This window comes from Salmo trutta, chromosome 12, assembly GCF_901001165.1.
Source record: "Salmo trutta chromosome 12, fSalTru1.1, whole genome shotgun sequence".
Taxonomy (NCBI): domain Eukaryota; kingdom Metazoa; phylum Chordata; class Actinopteri; order Salmoniformes; family Salmonidae; genus Salmo; species Salmo trutta.
In genome coordinates, this window is record NC_042968.1 from 33,321,731 (window position 1) to 33,344,244 (window position 22,514).

At 42.5% G+C, this 22,514-nt stretch overlaps 1 protein-coding gene and 1 long non-coding RNA gene across 2 annotated transcripts; one reads left to right on the forward strand and one right to left on the reverse strand.

Annotated features, from left to right (window-relative positions):
- Window positions 1–8,280: 8,280 nt before the first annotated feature.
- cartl (cocaine- and amphetamine-regulated transcript-like) lies at window positions 8,281–10,692 on the reverse strand. The gene is made up of 3 exons (XM_029766773.1): window positions 10,477–10,692; window positions 9,791–9,868; window positions 8,281–8,773 (listed from the first exon to the last, which is right to left on the reverse strand). The coding sequence occupies exons 1-3, from the start codon at window positions 10,612–10,614 to the stop codon at window positions 8,666–8,668; spliced, it is 324 nt and encodes a 107-aa protein (XP_029622633.1). The 5' UTR covers window positions 10,615–10,692; the 3' UTR covers window positions 8,281–8,665.
- A 2,618-nt stretch (window positions 10,693–13,310) lies between these two features.
- LOC115203386 (uncharacterized) lies at window positions 13,311–15,876 on the forward strand. Its single transcript, XR_003880158.1, has 2 exons — window positions 13,311–13,639; window positions 15,776–15,876. It is a non-coding gene; the product is annotated as an uncharacterized LOC115203386 (long non-coding RNA).
- The last annotated feature ends 6,638 nt before the right edge of the window (window positions 15,877–22,514 follow it).

Consider the following 22,514-nt stretch of genomic DNA (forward strand, 5'->3'; position numbering starts at 1 on the left):
CATGACCCTTATGTTTATCCATCGTACACAGATAACAGATACACTGCTGATCGGTACGACAGTAAACCTCCAGTAGTTTGTCATGATGAGAGCAGATCTACTCCTGTAGACTGGCTGGCTTTGAGTTTTGCCATAGTGCAGAGCAGAGGTCCCAATCCTCCTGGTCAGTATCTTTCATGACTCAAAGGATTCTGTACGTCTTGACCACCAATAGACGGAATACACACACTACTGACCTGCTCTGTGCTACTACAGCACAGCATGGGAAGAGTTATACTGGTGCAAAGTCAATAGACTCAATGCAGGGGTAGGGGGAATTCAGAGACACAGTTCTTTATGTATAGTTCACTGGGGAAATGGGATGGCGGTATAACTATTCAGATACCCTAGAGAGGTGAAAGAGAATGGACCTTAAAACAGGTCCATTCTCGTGGTTACACCTGGCTGTTCTTTAAACCAGAGTTTTTAACTTTCTATTGGGAATTCATTAAAGGCCCAGTGCAGTCAATGTGATATCCTTGTGTTTTAAAAAAAATATTTCCACACCATGAGGCTGGAATAATACTGTGAAATTGTGAACATGATAACAATGCCATTTTAGTGTAAAATCTGTAATTTATTTCAGCCTGTTTTGGCGGGATGGAGTTTTGACCTGCCTGGTGACATCACCAGGTGGTACATTAGTTAATATACCAATAAAAAAAGAGAGATCCAAACCTTTGCCAATAACAGCAAATGTACTGTTTCCCCTCCCCATTCAGACCCCTCCCAGACAGTCCTAGCAAAATTCTTGCTTGAGAAATTGCTTTTTGCAAAGAAGCTATTTTTGTTTATTTTTGACCATTTTAATTCAGAACAATCACAGTTGTTACATAATTGTTACTCAGAAATGATATGATATTGAGGGAAATAACATCTGCATTGGACATTTAAAACTAGGCACATTTTTTTTATAGAATATAAAATAAATATTTATTAAAATTTTTAGAATAACTTTATTTTCCCACAAGTCTCCTGTGTGAAAAAGTAATTGGTTGTGCCACTTTAGCTGCAATGGCTGCAACCAAATGCTTCCTGTAGTTGTCAATTAGTATCTCACATACCTGTGGAGGAATTTTGTCCCACTCTTGCATTCAGAACTGCTTTAACTCAATGACATTTGTGGGTTTTCAAGCATGAACTGCTCGTTTCAAATCCAACATCTCAATTGGGATTGGGTCTGGACTTTAACTAGGCCATTCCAAAACTTCAAATTTGTTGCTTTTTAACTATTTTCATGTAGACTTGATTGTGTGTTTTGGATCATTTTCTTGCTGCATGACCCAGCTGCGCTTCAGCTTCAGCTTACAGACAGATGGCCTGACATTTTCCTGTGGAATTATCTGATACAGAGCAGAATTCATGCTTCTTTCTATTAAGGCAAGTCGTCCAGGTCCTGAGGCAGCAAAGCATCCCAAAACCATCACACTACCACCACCATGCTTGACCGTTGGTATAAGGTTCTTACTGTGGAATGCAGTGTTTAATTATGCCAGGCATAATGGGACCCATGTCTGTTTTGGTTGAAGATCTGATAACATTCAGTATAAAAAATATGCAAAAATAGAGAAAATCAGAAAGGGGGCAAATACTTTTTCACGGCACTGTACATGTCTAATACATATCTAAACTCAGCAAAAAAAGAAACGTCCTCTTACTGTCAACTGCGTTTATTTTCATCAAACTTAACATGTGTAAATATTTGTATGAACATAACAAGGTTCAACAACTGAGACATAAACTGAACAAGTTCCACAGATGTGACTAACAGAAATGTAATAATGTGTCCCTGAACAAAGGGGGGGGGTCAAAATCAAAAGTAACAGTCAGTATCTGGTGTGGCCACCAGCTGCATTAAGTACTGCAGTGCATCTCCTCCTCGTGGACTGCACCAGATTTGCCAGTTCTTGCTGTGAGATGTTACCCCACTCTTCCACCAAGGCACCTGCAAGTCCCCGGACATTTCTGGAGGGAATGGCCCTAGTCCTCACCCTCCGATCCAACAGGTCCCAGACGTGCTCAATTGGATTGAGATCCGGGCTCTTCGCTGGCCATGGCAGAACACTGGCATTCCTGACTTGCAGGAAATCACGCACAGAACAAGGAATATGGCTGGTGGCATTGTCAATCAAAATATTTCAAAACACACATCTTTTAGCCAACAAGGCACTAAAGTAATACTGCAAAAAAACAGGGCCTAAACGCAAAGCCCTATGATTGGTGCAAATCCAACACAACACATCACTGAGTAACTGCCTCCTTATTTTCAAGCATGGTGGTGGCTGCATCATGGTATGGGTATGCTTGACATCGTCAAATACTCTGGAGTTCTTCAGGATATAAAGAAACGGGATGGAACTAAGCACAGGCAAAATCCTAGAGGAAAACCTTCTTCAGTCTGCTTTACACCAGAGGCTGGGAGAGGAATTCACCTTTCAGCATGGCAATAACCTACAGCACAAGGCTACATCTACACTGGAGTTCCCTACTAAGAAGACAGTGAATGTTCCTGAGTGGCCAAGTTACAGATTTTACTTAAACCTACTTGAAAATCTATGGGATGACTTGAAAATGACTGTGTAGCCATGATCCCCAACATCTTGACAGAGCATGAAGCATTATGAGACATACCCAAGAAGACTCTAACATGTATTGACTCAGGGAGCTGAATCCTCATTCAACAACTATATTTTAGTTATTTCACTTCTATCAGTCTTTAAAATAAATATATTTTTTCTTCTGCTTTCACATTACAGAGTATTTTGTGTAGATTGTTCATCAAAAATTACAATTAAATCAATTTTAATCTGTAACGGATTGGCAGTCGTGGTGAAGGAATGAGGCACAGGAAGCAGCGAGCACAGGGTAGTGGCGTATTTAATGTACACTCACTCATCAAACAAAATATTCCCAAACACAGGGGAGAAAGTACACACGGCGTAAAATAGCGCCGACACGAACATGAACCGTCAACATAGAAATAATCCCGCACAACACGGAAGCGGACAAGCTAACATAAATAGCCCCGCTAATTAACCAAACTAAACACAGGTGCACAAAACCAAAAAGAAGGGAAAACCAAAAAGGGAATCAGTGGTAGCTAATAGGCCGGTGACGACGACCGCCGAGCGCCACCCGAGCAGGAGGGGGCGCCACCGTCGGTGGGAATCGTGACATAATCTCACTTTGTAGCACAATAAAATGTGAAGAAATCCAAGGGGTATGAATACTTTTGCAAGGCATTGATTCTTGAAGAATATCTGATATTCTTCAAGATGCCTCATGGACTTAATTTACTGTCTTACCCCATCAGAACCCAGAATATTAGCTTGTTTTACCCCATTGTTTTTTTAACAATGTAATTGTAAACAAACACTGTACATAAAGTGTACACAAACCCTGCTTCAGAACACAAATATAATAATAATAATCTGCTGTGTACTATGACACAATTTAAAGCCAGCCAGTCTTCAGGAGTAGATCTGCTCTCATCATAACAAACTGCTCCTGCTCAATATCTGAGCTATTTAAAATAACTACCAGTTCATTAACTGGAATTCTGGTTTCTGTATGATGATACACGTCATACAATACAGATTGTATGAAAATCAAAGGTACAAATACATTAAATGTACTGTATCCGTAAAAAGTGAAATGACTGTCCATTCTGTTTCTAAGCAGGCAATAGTATAACCTTCCTGTAGACGCAATACTGCTTCTGCCAAGAAGTCTGGACCTTTATGGCACAGAAGGCAGTGTACTTGCCCTGTAACTACAGGCTTGCTGGTTGAAACTCCACTATGGCGGTTCCCTCTTGATCACTACATTAGTGTTAGTCTGACAGACAGTGAGAGGATGGAACCCTGCCCCCACCATCAGTATGATAGCCTCTGCTTGCTTTAACATGATTAACACAGAGTCTCAGTCTGGTCCTTCCTGTCTCCATTGCTTTGACAGGAGCCCAGGCGGCGGCGTGACGGGTGTGACAGACGTTAGTGAGCACACAGGTCCTGTTGTGTCCCATCACCCGACCGTCACCAGACCATCACTAGAACACGGATGTAATAAGAGGGGTTGGGAGAAAAAGAGACCCAGGCTGTGTTCATGCAGATTGGAGCCACGTCTATAGACACTGTGTAGTGAGGCTAACTGAAGACAAACAGGATCAAATTAGAGAAACGAGGGTAGTAGTTGTCTGTCGGCCATGAGAGGATAAGTCAAGGCCAGCTGTTTCACCAAAGATAAGTTGAGGTGAGGCCAACATGTGGGCAGGGAATTTTCACATACTTTCAAAGTGAGAATTGCTGGAGAGAAGAAGAGAGAGACCTATTGCAAAAAGTGCATTAAAATCATATATTTGGATTATTACAAAAGGTGCATTAAAATCCTATGTTCATAAAGAAGCCTGGAGCTCCCGGCGTTGTAGAAGGTTCTACAGAATGCCTGGAGACATTCGTCTGCATATCAGTGAGATATTGCACCAACCCTTTTGGTTGGGCAGTTTGTGTGATTGACGGTGAGGGAGTCAGAGATTTCACCACCCCATTTGCATGCTATGTCTTCACAGGAAACAGAATGGATCTTACTTTTATCCTATTTGAGTATCATATATGAAATAGATTAGTCTTACATAAAACATTCGATTTGTATTTGATTTTTTTTGTTTTTGTACATATCCTTTGCAATAGAGAGAATGAGAGAGAAAGATGAAGAAAGAGAGAAAGAGAAAGAGAGAAAGAGAGAGCGAGAGAGAGAAAGAGATTCTCATTCGCTTTAAGATATCCAAGCTGAATATCAGGATGCCTAGTTTCCCATTAACCAGATTCACATTTTTCTTGACACCTCCAATCCCAACAAATACATTTCTTCACATACACACACCAGATGTGCCACCCCCCAGACACATACATTACAATGACACCCCTTAATAATGTATCGCTCACAGCGACAAATATCCCAAACAGAGCGACATTCAGCCATAAAGATGTATCATTATTGACATGTTTTTTATTGCACACTGAAATGGTGCATCGTGGTTGGAAAGGCAGTACCATGGGGTTTGTGCTTGACTCGCTATCATTTTCCCCCAAAGCAAGAAACCAGGGGATCTTTAAATGAGCCATGCTCTCTAACATTACTGTCCTTTTATGGACTTGTGGATGGAGACACTCTGAATTGCTGGGATGTGCATTCAATGCAGTCCGACAGCTAGGTTATGACCCACTGTGTTTTATACCTGGGTTCAAGTAGTATTTTTTTTCTTTCAAATATGTTGAGGGTTTGATTGAGCTTGGCTGGAGTGCCAGATGGCAGAGGCCACATTGTTTGCACTTCTGGGACTATTTCATTGGTTCCATTAAGCCAGAAAAACTAAATCAAGTGCCGCTAAAGTATTTGAAAGGAAACCAAGACTATTTGAATCCAAGTCCTTTCTGTTTAAAGATGTTGTGCATTTGAATGTTTGACCTGACTATTTACAGTAATGATGCATTATAAGAGGGTTTGGCTCATATCACAGCGGGAGGATATGGGTCCCTTTCTGGTCACAGTGTGTAGTACTTAAGTGAAACAGTTTTGTGTGAATTAACAAACATTATATAGTGTGCAGAGCCATGTACACATGGCTCAGTCCCCATGGTCTTGTGTGGAATGAGGGGTATCAACCAGGAATAAAAAGGACAGTCATTTATCATTATCCATAAGAAAGCTTCCATACTTTCCACTGTTGTAAATATGTGTAGGCATGACACTGTCATTTTCACAACAACAACAACAACAACAAATTAAACTAATTGACACCCAATTCAGTTAAATTGACAACTGAATTAGGCTGGGATACAATCCAAGGTGCGTTATAGAGCAACGCACTGACAATGTGCCTTTTAAAGGCAATTTTACAGACGTTTGCGGAGATCGCATTCACGGAAAACAATGCGCATGTTGGCTCAAGCATAAATTACCTTTAAAGGTCAAGTGCAATGTGCTGCTCTATAACTTGGTTTCGATTGAATACCGGCCTAAGGCTATTGAGCGCAGTAGTGTTTTCACTCAAAAGAGAAGAATGACACTGAACTTCACTACCTGAGCCAGGCTGCTAAACAAGATGGCCGACTTTCCCCATGGCACATACTTCTTTTTCTTTGGTGTTATGGCGGTCTGAAAATAAATGATATAGGTGCATGCCGCCACCTACTGTTTCGGCTGTATATCAGCCTACTATTCTGTAATATGAATTCATTACACTTTGAGAGAGAAAAAAATTCCTTACCAACTAACCCATTAAAACCACTATTTCACTACTTTGGCCCTATCTGATCCTATCCCAGGCCAACAGCCTGGGAGAAAGGGACACTATCATTCAAATCTGGGGCCTGAAAGGGAACTGCATCTTCAGACAACATTCTCAGGAAGTTTTCAGCAGATCCAAAAACATTTTCGCTGCATTCACAATTTTGTAATGTTTCTTTGATTTCTTGTTAGTTTGACTTGAACAATTGATCACCTGTGCAATAAACGCAACAAAATCCACCTTCTTCACTATCAGTACTTCAGGATCCCTCAAATGATAAACAACACCTTCTCCAGGCTGCGGGGCATCCATTGCCATTTCTTCCTCATTTGCACTCGCTCCTTCCGCTATTTGCACTGCCTCTGCATAAGAGACCTGGTGAACAGCCCAGATTCTTGCTACTTTGACCTCCTTCACCCTTACAGGGCATTCCTGAAACGTGGTTCCCACCACAATTGCAGCACCGTGTATCCACCGACTCTTCCACAACATATTTATTCCATCTGCACACACTTGCCACGTGGCCAACCTTTTTAGATTAACAACACTGCAATGGTCTGTTCACAGAAGCTCTCACTGCGTATCTTAATATATACCTCAGCTTTACATCTGTGGGAAGAGATTTTCCATCAAATAGCAATAGCACCGATAGGCTTTGCTCTTACCTTTCATTCACCATGCAGTTCAATCATCATACACTACTCCTGGTACATGGTATATTTTCAGCCTCAATTTCCACCGCAACGCCAGAGATGACACATTTTACCTGTGCCCTGTTCAGAAAATAAAAACTTTGAATTATACTTCGATAATTCCAAGAGACACAATGGACTTTCCTTTGGTTCTTCTGACACAATAAATCAACACCATACCGCTCCTGGTCATTTTGATTGACACCACCTTTCCCAGTGGGTCCTCCACCATCTCCTTGAATGCAAATGGATCTCCCAAAAACACATCTTTATCCATGAAACTAACTCCAACAAGGAACAAGGCATTATTAGACCAAGGCCTGTCTTCATGAACAACTTGATCCAGTTTTTCTCCATTCCTCAAGTTGTCCACTCATTTCCATGAACGTTACTAAATGCGTCATCCGACTCAGTGCTTCCGCCATCTTTCCCTCAGTTCAGATGCCAAGAAGACGACCTCCCATGTCATATACTCATTCACATGTTTAAATTAAGGTGGGAAGCTGTAGTACTGACAGAATATTGGCACTGAAAACGACACCTCCTTTACACATAGCTCAGGCTATCAGTCATGCTGTACTGCCTTTTGTTACAGTGGCAAGCAAATAGGTGATGCAAATGTGTTTTGTTTGTGATACCCATGTAAATATTTGCCATGGCCAGGAGCAGCCTTCGGGTTACAGTTGTCTTATGGAACGATGGCATTGAGTTGTATTGACGTTTACTAGCAAACAGAATCATATCCAACCTCCTCATTAGTTTACATAATGGTTGGTTTCCCCTGTGTGCTGAAAGATGTCCTAAAAGGCTGGGTTGTGTTTATTAGGCCATACTGTAGCAAAACATTTTGCAATGAAAACGTTTCATATTGGACAAGTTCAGGTAGTCCTACCACCCCGTTTCACTCTGTTTTCTTCAGTTTCGTACCTAATGAACACCACCATGGGTCGTATTCATTGGAGCACATTGAGGCACTCCCGTTTTCTTCATAATGAACACAACCCTGAGGTGAAGATGTCCTGGATCAATACAGGACACTAGAATGTAGATAGATTGTGTTACATGATAATTCCAGCTATGACATTAACAGACTATAGTAGGTCTATGTCTTGAACTATTTTGTAATTGTGTTCTTAATGATAGCTGGAAGGCATCATATCTTAAAGTGAATGATTTCTTTAGGTCACAGTTTGATCCCAAAATTACCTTTTCGATTTTTGCACTGAGGTATTCAAATAAGAACTCTAAATCCAAAACAAGTGAGATGACCAACATGTTTATTTGTTTGACAGTCTAGAGTGCACATGCTGTAAATGCTTTCTGGGTTACAAAACCCCTCCATGCTCCTCTTTAAATAGAGACGACTTTATCAACACACAAGAACAAAACAAGAAAAAACTCAAGTGCCATAATGTTGGCCTACAGCTTGTGGATGCTGCATATCCCTTGAACACTCCATATTCCCTATATATTGCAATAATATTGACCAGAGCCCTTGGGAACATGGTCTAAAGTAGTGCACCGTAAAGGGAATAGGGTGTCACTTGGGATACAGATGATGATACAAGTTGATGATGATATTCCTCTGTCTTGGCTGGAGTGTTGGATGTGGTGGTTCTGGTGAAGTGTTTCTCCTTGAGGGACTTTAGAGACATTTGAGGAGGAAGGAGTTGCAGCTGCTGACCCTGCCGCAGTCACAGAGCTTCCCAATGCGGGGTCCATGCCTCAGGGCACACCGGTCGCCCATACCACACTGAGAGACACAGAGAGAGTGAGGGGGGGAGAGATAGATAGAGGGAGAGAGAGAAAGAGATATAGAGAGGAAACACAAAGTATCTTTATCGCAAAACACAGTCCTTAACTAAAAAAACCACATTTAATTAGGAGAGAAAGAGTTAGTCAGCGATGGTAATGAAAGCTCTGATTAGTTTGCTGTATGAATGAAGCGGTGTTTGCTGGTTCTTTAGACTCTTCCTCCTTTCAGTTAATTAGACTTAGGGACGCTATCTTGAATAGGCTGTATAATTGCACTCAAATCAAAGACTGTTGGCATTTCTTCGCTTGCATTTAATTATACTGACAACTTATACTCGTTAATTGGTTTTACAAAAACTTTCAATTGAACTGCATTGAAATGGTGCACAGACTGTAATACAGTGGGAGAAACATGGGGGGCTTAAATGGGACGTTCAGGATTTTACAAAAAAAAGCCAAATGCCTGTAACATGAAATAAAATATGGAGTTGATTTCAGGTGATTTGGCCATTACAAAAAAAACTTCTCACATGCCACTATTATTGATTGTTAGCTTGTGGTGGCTAAAGTTTGCTGAAATAGGGAATATTTAAAGAAAACCAAACCATTGACTACTTTCAGGGTGAGGAACTATCTAACATAAAGTTGTTAGATCCTAAACTTCCCCTTTAATAACAGGCATCCACGATGCAACACGGAGTGCCTGGATACAGCCCTTAGCTGTGGTATATTGGCCATATATCACAAACCCGGGAGGTGCCTTATTGCTATTATAAACTGGTTACCAACTTAATTAGAGCAGTACAAATACATGTTTTGTCAGACCAATGGTATAAGGTCTGATATACCACAGCTTTCAGCCAATCAGCATTCAGGGCTCGAACCACCCAGTTTATAACACCCCTTTGATCCTTGAAAAGTACTGCTGATTTTAAATGCAGTTATAGCCTCCATTTGGTCAGAAATAGCATTGGTAAAAGTTATTAGTTTAAAACAGGAACATCTTAGGACTCACAGGAGGGATCATGCCTCTCTTCTCATTGGTAGGCAGATGGCTCTGCATCTTCACTAGAAGAGCCTCCATCGCATCCACCTGTGACACGGAGTGAAGGAAACAGGGTCAATGGAATTTCTCATTGCTTTTCTGAAGGGGGGGTTTAAAATCTATACTCCTATATGAGTGCAATTTCCCCATGAGTTGATGTACTACCTAATGACAATGTCAGTGTTATAGAGGCTCTATTTTTGTTTCCAGAAGATCCTCTAGTGGAACTTTATCTCTTCAGGTGTCATTCATTTGACATTTAGGGACATGTTCCAGGGGTTTAACCAGGGAAGGACATGAAGATAGCCAGCTAGAGCAAGGCCGGTACTTTTCAGACAGGCTAGTAAAAATGTTGCTTTACTAGCCCGGCTGGCCAGTAGACACAATCTTTCGCTCCATCCCTGTGTTCAACCATGGATAAAACTGATGGTAACATCGGATTCTCAAGGACGCCTTTATCAGGACGAACTGTTGAATAAGGTTATGTTGCCCATAATCCAATCATGAGCAAACATTTAGATTGCATTTATATTTCGAATTATATTGACTTAGATTGAGATATTACATTTAGAACCTGTAGTGCATGAATATATAGAACAGGACCAACATGCTAGGGTAGCCTGAAACAACAAAAGTGATTCCCTATATGAACTTACAAGTTCTTTCTGTGCGGCCGCGGCAGAGTTCTGCCCGCCGAAGTCCTCTGCGGAAACTTCATGTGACGCCTGTCCTCGGCACATAACCGATATCAGGCCGATGCACAGCAGTCGGAATAGCACTCCTGAGCTATCCATGGTTCCGATGCGGTGCGTGGTAAACGCTGTGCAGTCGTGGCGGCAATAAGAGAGCGCAGGGGATCGAAGTGGAGGGTCGGAAGTTCAGAGTGAGTAAATGTGCAACGGACTGCCGGACCTCTGCATTTATACTAGCGAGTAGCCCCGCCTGTAAGGTCATTTAGCTGGGTTGCAAGACCCATAGCGAGGAACTCCAGTCTTCAATGCATCTTGAATGGTTTGAAGGATGACTCTTCATTGTGTTATTTGAACTGGTGGGTTCAAATCCCACACGTTACACTTGCATCCCATAGCTTCTTATTTTGTCCATTATTCAGATTTAAAACCCCTCTATTTATAATTGTAGATTATGAAGTTGTTTTTCACTCCGTTGCAAGTCTCAATATATACCAATTAAACTGTGTAAGGCGACTGTAGGCTATTAAATAAAATGTTCCTTGTAGGGGCCATTTCTCTCGTTGAATGAGACCATTACACAGAGAGCCATTACACACACACACACACACACACGCACGCACGCACGCACGCACACACACACACACACACACACACACACACACATCCACTGGGGCATTATAGAGAAACACTCATCTGTTCTAGTCCAGTCATCTCCTATTGATTCCCTGGCTTAAAGGTGTGTGATATGATACACCTCAGCACAATGTCCAGTACTCACATGAATATAACCTGCCTGAGCCTTCATCAGTGTGTTAGTGGCTGTAACTGGCTCACCCAGAGTCTCTCTGGACAAATTATGGAAATGATTTGCAATTTCTTAAAAAGAGTACTCCAGTGAACTTAATGGTGTTGTTCCTGTGTCTATCTACAGTTGAAGTCGGAAGTTTACATACACTTAGGTTGGAGTCATTAAAACTCATTTTTCCACCACTCCACAAATTTCTTGTTAACAAACTATCGTTTTGGAAGTCGGTGAGGACATTTACTTTGTGCAGGTCACAATTAATTTTTCCAACAATTGTTTACAGACAGATTATTTCACTTATAATTCACTGTATCACAATTCCAGTAGGTCAGAAGTTTACATACACTAAGTTGACAGCTTGGAAAATTCCAGAAAATGATGTCATGGCTTTAGAAGCTTCTGATAGGCTAATTTCCATAATTTGAGTCAATTGGAGGTGTATCTGCGGATGTATTTCAAGGCCTACCTTCAAACTCAGTGCCTCTTTGCTTAACATCATGGGAAAATCAAAAGAAATCAGCCAAGACATCAGAAAAAAAATGTAGACCTCCACAAGTCTGGTTAATCCTTGGGAGCAATTTCCAAACACCTGAAGGTACCACGTTCATCTGTACAAACAATAGTACGCAAGTATAAACACCATGTGACCACGCAGCCGTCATACTGCTCAGGAAGGAGACACATTCTGTCGCCTAGAGATGAACGTACTTTGGTGTGTAAAGTGCAAATCAATCCCAGAACAACAGCAAATGACCTTGTGATGATGCTGGAGGAAACAGTTACAAAAGTATCTATATCCACAGTAGAACAAGCCTTATATTGAGATAACCTGAAAGGCCACTCAGCAAGGAAGAAGCTACTGCTTCAAAACCGCCATAAAAAAGCCAGACTATGTTTTGCAACTGCACATGGGGACAAAGACTGTACTTTTTGGAGAAATCTCCTCTGGTCTGATGAAATAAAAATATAACTATTTGGCCATAATGACCATCGTTATGTTTGGAGGAAAAAGGGGGAGGCTTGCAAGCTGAAGAACACCATCCCAACCATGAAGCACGGGGGTTGCAGCATCATGTTGTGGGGGTTCTTTGCTGCAGGAGGGACTGGTGCACTTCACAAAATAGTTGGCATCATGAGGCAGGAAAATTATGTTGGTATATTGAAGCAACATCTCAAAACATCAGTCAGGAAGTTAAAGCTTGGTCTCAAATGGGTCTTCCAAATGGACAATGACCCCAAGCATACTTCCAAAGTTGTAGAAAAATGGCTTAAGGACAACAAAGTCAAGGTATTGGAGTGGCCATCACAAAGCCCTGACCTCAAGGCACCTTGAGCACTGATGGAGGTCTGAGCACTGATGGAGGGATTGTGCGTTCCTGGTTTAACTCGGGCAGTTGTTGTTGCCATCCTGTACCTGTCTGCAGGTGTGATGTTCGGATGTACCGATCCTGTGCAGGTGTTGTTACACGTGGTCTGCTACTGCGATGACGATCAGTTGTCCGTCCTGTCTCCCTGTAGCGCTGTCTTAGGCATCTCACAGTACGGACATTGCAATTTATTGCCCTGGCCACATCTGCAGTCCTCATGCCTCCTTGCAGCATGTCTAAGGTACGTTCACGCAGATGAGCAGGGACCCTGGGCATCTTTCTTTTGGTGTTTTTCAGCATCAGTAGAAAGGCCTCTTTAGTGTCCTAAGTTTTCATAACTGTGACCTTAATTGCCTACCTTCTGTAAGCTGTTGGTGCTTGTTCATTAATTGTTTATGGTTCATTGAACAAGCATGGGAAACAGTGTTTAAACCCTTTAGAATGAACATCTGTGAATTTATTTGGATTTTTACGAATTATCTTTGAAAGACAGGGTCCTGAAAAAGGGACGTTTCTTTTTTTCTGAGTTTAATCAGTCTCGGGACAATTTCACCGAAGCGTAGTGTGCCATCAGGAAGGTTATTTCAGTGCCTGTAGTAGGCAGCAGAGGGCGCTGCGCCTGCAGTTTCGCCGAGTGGCTGCTGATGGGTGTTTCCTCGAACGCATACTTTAGGATTTAGGAAGGAACACTCCCCAGTGACATCAGTTAGGTTTGAAGAAGAAAAAAAGTCTCAGCTCTCGACTCAAACCGTGCAGTGGAGTAACAAGGGGGCCGAGAGCGCCTTCCCGACCTTTTCAATTATATAGCCCGCTAAGAGAACTGGACCAAACTGTAGGCTATCATCTCAACTACTATAACTTGACCTCGTCAACCCGGGGAGTGAGGATTATAACACTTATTCAGAGAATATGTCAACCTCAGACGAGGCAGACGGGCTTCGGCCGAGATATGGGTGTGAGTATCTAAACTTTTCCTGCTCGCTCACCTTGATCATATTTTACCTCCGTTTACAGAAGTTTAACAATTGAGTTAATTGTTTTAATCAATACATAAATTTTCACAGGCGTTTTTTCTTTCTATATATATTCATATGTTTGACTTTGGTTTGACTTTTGACAGCGTGGTAGGTAGGCTTTGACTTCCGCGTTTTCATCTACATCGGCTACAATATTGCAATTTTACGTGGCTACATCGAATTAAATGAGCCTACATTGAATTTGGTCGATGCAATCCGGTATCCTTGGGACGTCATTGAAGTAATAGACTTTCAAATGGTTAGGTTTAGTCAAGGGTAAAGGTAGGGGTTCAGTTTGTAAGGTAGGGAGGTCTGGTAGGACCCCGTATAGCACCAACTCATTGAATTTTGACATGTTTGCATTTTTCACAGTAAAGATAAGGCGCTACACTGTGTTCTTATAGGGAATCTGAAGTAGCAAGACGATGCAATAGTTGAGTGGTTTACCTGGTCGATTCATCGGAATCTATTGATGGCCTGCTATAGTCTATTGATATGTAAACTAGTAGCCGTTGATCTTAATAAAAACATTTACATTCGGATATTGTCTTTTTCAATTATATTTTATAAAATCATTATCATTTTTGTATTGGTTTATATTTGTGGTTTTATGCACTTTGAAATGATTCTGTAATGAAAAGTGCTTTACAAATTTAATTTATTAGTGAACTAGACTTTCCTGAGGCAGTCAGTAGTCTTGGCCTAAGTGGGAACCAGACCACTGTACTTACTGGCTTGTCAACTGCTTTCAAGATTACTGCCACTGTAAATTACCAAGATGATTGAAAAACTAGGCTAATAAATGAGATTAAGGCCGCTCACTAATAATAATTTTAATCATAGTCCGTAGAATAAAATCCTGGAAATTGTAAGTGACCATTTTTAGACTTTTCCATTCTCTAAAATGGTCACACAGCCTAGGTTATAATTGATATGCTTGTTATTCAGAAGGCCTAGACATCATCAGAAGGAGCCTGAAACAATTAGCTCTTGTCATGCGAGCGCTCGTGCACACTTTCTTTTCTCTCCCTCCCAGCTCTAAAAATATACTTTTAGCAACATTACCAGGCAGGTCTCTGTAGCCTAGGCCAGTGGATCCCAACCAGGGATCCCCTGCTGGTACTTGGCCTATCCACAAGGGGTACTTGAGTAGACTCATGAGACCACAGGTCTACTGGTAAAATGCACACGAGGGGGTACTTCAGGGGTACTTGTGGCAGAGAGAAATTCAGTTGGTGGTAGAGTAACCGAAAAAGGTTGGAAACCAGCGGGCTTGGCCCTAGCCTAGACCACAGAACTGTGAGCTACGAGCTTTGTTTACCTGCAGAATAGGTTTGATTTATTTCTGGCTCTTCTGAGTTCTTTGAAAGAACGCCCAGGCATTTCATTTGGCGTATTTGCTGGATCACTTGAAGTGATAAGAAATACGTTTTCCACAGAAATGAAACATTTCAAACAAATGCTGGAGATGTTTAAACAAAGTTTGCATAGGCTAGCCTACGTTTACCTAGCCTACGTTTACCTAGCCTATGTTTACCTAGCCTACGTTTACCTACTGTGTAGTGAGTGACTAAAGGTAAGTTGGCCTCCCTGATCAGTAACCCTTGAATCATGTGATTATGTGGAGCTGGCGGTGAGGCCAAGTTCTAACCAGCCTGGGAGGGGATGGAGTAGCCTAGCACTGAGGACCGTTCAACATGACAACTGAGCTGAATCAGCCTGTCAATGAATGAACACATGATTTCTTGAGACTGTTTACATCTTTGTGCTTATGATGGCGGCCAACACAACTATGTCAGTTGTGATATTCAGGATGGATGGGACAGTCTCTACCCCTCCTACATGCAGAATGAGATTAGTGTCTGTCTCACTGTTCATTTGAAGGTTCTTGCATTTTATTTTGTTAATCTTCCCTACGTGTGTGTGTGTGTGTGTGTGTGTGTGTTTACTATAAATCTGAGTGTGAGCTAGACTCAACTCAGTGTGTGTACTGTGTATGTTTGTACATTGAGTTTCTTGTACAGCTATGCTGTTATGAGCGAGCAAGTATTCACCTAGTGAGTGTTGTTTTCCAGCCGTTCTGGATGGTGTGGAGCGCCTCACAGCAGAGGAGATGGACGAGAGGAGGCAGCAGAACATGGCCTACGAGTACCTCTGTCATCTCGAGGAGGCTAAACGGTAAGAGTGTGTTTTTCATTAGTTGGTCATTGCCTTTTCTTTTGGCTGGTATAAAAATGAATAAAAGCAGACAAATACAAATTCTGCCGGATATGTACCTGGGGAGACTTGAACCCGCAGTAGGAAGGGAAATGGATCTCACCACAGTCCGTGAAGGACAGAGAATGCAAATAGTCTGCCGTTGATCCACACTTCCAAAGTGAGAGAATACAGAAGTGTTCTTAGGGAGTCTGGGGCCCCATAAGGAAACAGGGGCCCTGTTTTGTATTCTAGCTCCACTGTTGCATCTCAGCTATTGCAATGGTGTTTGTTGTAATTGCTGGCATGGGCTTTACATCAGAGTGTCATAACATGTGGGTGAACTAGTCTCTATCGGACTTCCCTGTTCAGACTTTAATTGCCTTGTTATTCTTTTGTTGAGGAACAGATAGTTGGAATTCTCACTTACTGCTGAGATCAACAATGGTTGGAAATGTGATCTTGAATAGAAAAGCTTAATAGTGTTGTAGATTAAAACAAGGTTTAATGAACGGTCATGCAGGGTAAAAGTGTGTGTGAATACCCTTGTTCCGTTCCACCATATGAAGCACCTGAATACCTGTTATGCTGACCTGGTAGTACAGATGTCAGTATTTTATCAAAGGTTAACTTCTGTAAGGTTAGACATGTTTTTATGTCAATTTCAGTCATAGTGCTCCCTAGTTATCTCATCATTTTTGGACTGCCTTATTTGGTGGTCATTATCACTCTGCTATGTGTAAGTGTAAGTCGCTCTGGATAAGAGCGTCTGCTAAATGACTTAAATGTAAAAAATGTAAATGTATTAGCAACCCCTCTTGAGGTTGAGGTTTTTGTATGTGTGTTGAAACCTGCTTGCAATGCTGCAGTTTCCGCATTGGATGTGCCGTTTACTTTCTCCCTGTATAACATGCGGTACCAGAACTAACATGCGGTACCAGAACTAACATGCGGTACCAGAACTAACATGCGGTACCAGAACTAACATGCGGTACCAGAACTAACATGCGGTACCAGAACTAACATGCGGTACTCATTCATTAATACCTGCTCACTGTCATGTGATGTTTGAAGTGTTTGATATTGTAGAAGTATTGAAAATAAGTGTGTTTTGTCTGTTGTGGTGATCAGGCCTACAGGTTAATAATGCCTAAAGTCGCTAGTGGCCAAGGTTGAGAGGGCTCTGACGCGCACACACACACACACACACACACACACCCATCCCCTAGGTCCCCCAGTGGACTCACACTCAGAAGAGGAAGGAGTGAACGAGACAGGAAGTGACTAAGTCCCTGTTGAGTTTAGTATCTTCCGCTGTTGCCACAGAAACCCCTGGCCGTCATAGCAACGGGTTCCGGTGTGAGTGTTTGACTGTATGTTGTGAAGATAAAACGGCAGTGGTACGATGGTCTTATCTTCCTCCTCTCCTGTGTTTTACCACTGTCTAGTAGTTCTCTAAACATGGCTTGACAAATATATTGCTGAAGAGATGAGAAGAGCCTCATGTCATGGTTAGCATTGGCCCTATGTTAAGTCTACATACAGCGTTTTCCAAACACCTCTGAAGTTGTCTGTGGTTCTCATGCACTTCCGTCCCTACAGTATCTTTAGCAGATGAGGTATCGCTAGCTGGTTAGCCTAGCACCAGAATGAGCATTGTGCGGTGACGTCACCCTGCCTGAGAATTAAAGTGGTGTCACCCTTCCTCAACCAAGACTATAGTTTGTAGCGATTGGTTAGAAGTTACAACGCTGCTAAGTGAGTGTGAATTGTGATGTTCTGTGAAGGGCAGGAAGTCCCGCGTTGACTCCCAGGACAGAGACTGGACTTACTCTGTTATATATATTGATACATCCAGCTCCTGATAGTCAGGTGCCTGTTGTTGTACAGTGTCAGGCTGGGGAGACAGTTGTGTTCCAAATGGCAACCCAGCCCATAGGGCTCTGGTCAAAAGTAGTGCACTAATGTAGGGAATATGGTGCCATTTGGGAGAGATGGCACCAGAGAGAGCGAGAAAGTGAGTGTCAGGTGTACGAGAGCGGCAGACGGGCAACCAGGTGAGAACTATTAGCTTGTAAACACCTCAGCCTGGAGGCATGGAATGCTTGGAGCTTATGCTCATGGAATGTGATGTGTGGTATGATGGGATGCTTCTCACACAGGTACACAGATATGCACACACTGTATGTGGACATGTGAGTAATTACTCTCTCTGTGTCTGTCTGTCTGTCTGTCTGTGTCTCTGTCTCTGTCGCTCTCTCATATATATATATATATTTATTTATTCAAATAAGGACTTTGTGTTATCGGTACCAGTCATTTCCATGCATTGCAGTGTTTAGTTCTATAGCTGTCAGTTCTGCCTGTAGATTATGATGGTATCAGAGGAGATATTTGAATATTGCTCATCTCTCACTGACTATTTGAGGAATTTCCTAGGTGGCCAGTGACAACTGACCAATAGATGTAGACGTACTGTGTGAAATAGGTCTACGGTTGCAGGTTTTTTGGAGAGTTGTTCAGGACTTTGATTCAGGAGTACAGTACTACTGTTTGTTCTTCTCTTTATGACACAACAACCATGTCAACCTGTTTTTTCCTCTTCAACAAAAGTCTTTTTATTCTCGTTCTCTCCCTTTCTCTCTCTGTGGGAATGGACTTTCCTGCATGTTATTTATTGGTTTACATGAGGGGCTGGCTGAGCTTTCTCTGCCTCCAATTCAATCTGATACTACATCTGGAGAGGGTAGTTAGCAGTCAGCTTCTAGGGTAAAGTGGTGAAGACGCTCTGTAAGAGGGTTCCCCTTGGATATAAAGAGAAGAAGGCTGATGTCTAACGTTAATCAGGTGTACAGCTGAATGTGTTCAACAGTAATGTCTTCCTCATTTAACCCAACCCCTCAATCAGAGAGGTGTGGCGGGATGCCTTAATCCACGTCCACGGCGCCCAGGGGGCGGTTGTTGTTGGTGGTTAACTGCCTTGTTCAACGGCAGAACGGCCTTGCTGGCTCGGGGATTCGAACAAGCAACCTTTTTTTATTTTATTTATTTATTTCACCTTTATTTAACCAGGTAGGCAAGTTGAGAACAAGTTCTCATTTACAATTGCGACCTGGCCAAGATAAAGCAAAGCAGTTCGACAACATACAACAACACAGAGTTACACATGGAGTAAAACAAACTTACAGTCAATAATACAGTAGAAAAAAAAAAGAAAAATAAATAAGACTATATACACTGTGAGCAAATGATGTGAGATAAGGGAGGTAAAAGCAAAAAAATGCCATGGTGGCAAAGTAAATAAAGTATAGCAAGAAAAACACTGGAATGGTAGATTTGTAGTTTGAAGAAAGTTCAAAGTTCAAATATAAATAATATGGTGCAAATGAGCAAAATAAATAAAATAAATAAATACAGTAGGGGAAGAGGTAGTAGTTTGGGCTAAATTATAGATGGGCTATGTACAGGTGCAGTGATCTGTGAGCTGCTCTGACAGCTGGTGCTTAAAGCTAGTGAGGGAGATAAGTGTTTCCAGTTTCAGAGATTTTTGTAGTTCGTTCCAGTCGTTGGCAGCAGAGAACTGGAAGGAGAGACGACCAAAGGAGGAGTTGGCTTTAGGGGTGACCAGAGAGATATACCTGCTGGAGCGCGTGCTACAGGTGGGTGCTGCTATGGTGAGCGGAGATAAGGGGGGACTTTACCTAGCAGGGTCTTGTAGATGACCTGGAGCCAATGTGTTTGGCGACGATTATGAAGTGAAGGCCAGCCAACGAGAGCATACAGATCGCAGTGGTGGGTTGTATATGGGGCTTTGGTGACAAAACGGATGGCACTGTGATAGACTGCATCCAGCTTGTTGAGTAGGGTATTGGAGGCTATTTTGTAAATGACATCGCCGAAGTCGAGGATTGGTAGGATGGTCAGTTTTACGAGGGTATGTTTGGCAGCATGAGTGAAGGATGCTTTGTTGCGAAATAGGAAGCCAATTCTAGATTTCACTTTGGATTGGAGATGATTGATGTGAGTCTGGAAGGAAAGTTTACAGTCTAACCAGACACCTAGGTATTTGTAGTTGTCCACAAATTCTAAGTTAGAACCGTCCAGAGAAGTTATGCTGGATGGGCGGGCAGGTGCAGGCAGCGATCGGTTGAAGAGCATGCATTTAGTTTTACTTGTGTTTAGGAGCAGTTGGAGGCCACGGAAGGAGAGTTGAATGGCATTGAAGCTCGTCTGGAGGGTTGTTAACACAGTGTCCAAAGAAGGGCCAGAAGTATACAGAATGGTGTCGTCTGCGTAGAGGTGGATCAGAGATTCACCAGCAGCAAGAGCGACATCATTTATGTATACAGAGAAAAGAGTTGGCCCAAGAATTGAACCCTGTGGTACCCCCATAGAGACTGCCAGAGGTCCAGACAGTAGGCCCTCCGATTTGACACACTGAACTCTGTCAGAGAAGTAGTTGGTGAACCAGGCGACGCAATCGTTTGAGAAACCAAGGCTACTAAGTCTGCCGATGAGGATGTGGTGATTAACAGAGTCAAAAGCTTTGGCCAGGTCAATGAATACGGCAGCACAGTATTGTTTCTTATCGATGGCGGTTACGATGTCGTTTAGGACCTTGAGCGTGGCTGAGGTGCACCCATGACCAGCTCTGAAACCAGATTGCATAGCGGAGAGGGTGCGGTGGGATTCGAAATAGTCGGTAATCTGTTTGTTGACTTGGCTTTCGAAGACCTTAGAAAGGCAGGGTAGGATGGATATAGGTCTGTAGCAATTTGGGTCAAGAGTGTCACCTCCTTTGAAGAGGGGGATGACAGCAGCTGCTTTCCAATCTAAGGGAATCTCAGACGACACGAAAGAGAGGTTGAACAGGCTAGTAATAGGGGTTGCAATAATTTCGGCAGATAATTTTAGAAAGAAAGGGTCCAGATTGTCAAGCCCAGCTGATTTGTAGGGGTCCAGATTTTGCAGCTCTTTCAGAACATCAGCTGAATGGATTTGGGAGAAGGAGAAATGGGGGAGGTTTGGGCGAGTAGCTGTGGGGGGTGCAGTGCTGTTGAATGCAGTAGGGGTAGTTAGGTGGAAAGCATGGCCAGCCGTAGAAAAATGCTTATTGAAATTCTCAATTATAGTGGGCTTATCGGTGGTGACAGAGTTTCCTATCCTCAGTGCAGTGGGCAATTGGGAGGAGGTGTTCTTATTCTCCATGGACTTTACAATGTCCCAGAACTTTTTAGAGTTGGAGTTGCACGAAGCAAATTTTTGTTTGAAAAAGCTAGCCTTGGCGTTTCTAACTGCCTGTGTGTATTGGTTTCTAACTTCCCTAAAAAGTTGCATATCGCGGGGGCAGTTCGATGCTAATGCAGAACGCCACAGGATATTTTTGGGTTACAGTCCTAACGCTGGTAACCAATGCTCTGACCACTAGGCAGCCTGTGACCAGAATACCATATCAGTAGTTATTTTAGTCTGTATAGACATGACAAATAGATACTTAGTTCAACTGTACACATGCTACAACAGCACGACTAATCTACATTGAACAAAAACAAAGCTAATTGAAAAGGGGACTTGTTTAAGGCTCCACCTACTGGTTCTGCTCAGTGTGTTCAGTATTACTAGTGTCTGATTGGCCAATCCCATCCTGGTATGGGGGCATGCAACATCAGGTGGGTGAAATCTGAAGACAACACTAGGTTCTGGTCTTGTCAGGTTTTGATTGGGTCGTGTTCACTAGGCACCAAATGGAAGAAAACGTATTGAAACAGGGAGGGATCAACATGGACTTGTCCAATAAGAAACAATCATTTTAGTTTTCTGTTTAAACATGTTTCTGTTGTGCCCTAATGAACACAACCTTGGTAAACCAGCTCCTAACCCTGAATTGAAGAACTTCCCTCTGTCATCTTAAGCCTGCAAGCTGGCCCTGTGAACTGACAGCCTAACACTTTCATCATTTTTGTTGTGTACTTGTGACTGTTAGAATGTGTAAGATAAGGACCAGTTTCCCTTCCCCTTTTTGTGTGTGTGTGTTTTTAGCCTACCCATGCACCCTCTATATGTATCAGCAGTAATAGTGGAGGGGCCTACCTCCCTATAACATTTAAGGAGAGGTTTGGATAGATGATACATGAGTCTACTGGGAGATCTACCCTGTATATACCTGACCTAGCAGCACAGACCAACGCTGAACCAGAGAGATGTACTAAGGAATGGTCTCTCTCTCAGTTGTACATGTCAGAAAACCATGTAGTGGTCTGAATCCTCCTCCCTTCACTACAGTATTACTCACTCCACAACCACCTTTATTTACCACCTTATTTCTGTGTTATTTCTCTCAAGCCGCTGCTATTCGTGGTATTTGCCCTCAGTGGTGAAGAGTTGGTGCCTGGTGCTCGTACACAAAACTGGTCTTTTTAGGGGGAAGGACACACACAGACACACACACACACACACACACACACACACACACACACAGCTCCAGCCAACCATGTCTTCCCATAACTCTGCTGGGGCAAGGTCCCATCTGTGTGTTGTGTACTGCCCTCCTGCTGAGTCCAATGTACATAGGTCTTTGATACCCTATGGATTTTAGAGGGTTAAATGCACCGTCTTGCA

Coding starts and splice junctions, on each gene's coding strand:
- cartl (XM_029766773.1), bottom strand. CDS start 10,614: ATGGATAGCTCAGGAGTGCTATTCCGACTGCTGTGCATCGGCCTGATA. Junction 9,869..10,476: donor CGGCCGCACAGAAAGAACTT/GTAAGTTCATAT, acceptor TCCGTGTCACAG/GTGGATGCGATGGAGGCTCT. Junction 8,774..9,790: donor AGAGAGGCATGATCCCTCCT/GTGAGTCCTAAG, acceptor TGTGTCTCTCAG/TGTGGTATGGGCGACCGGTG.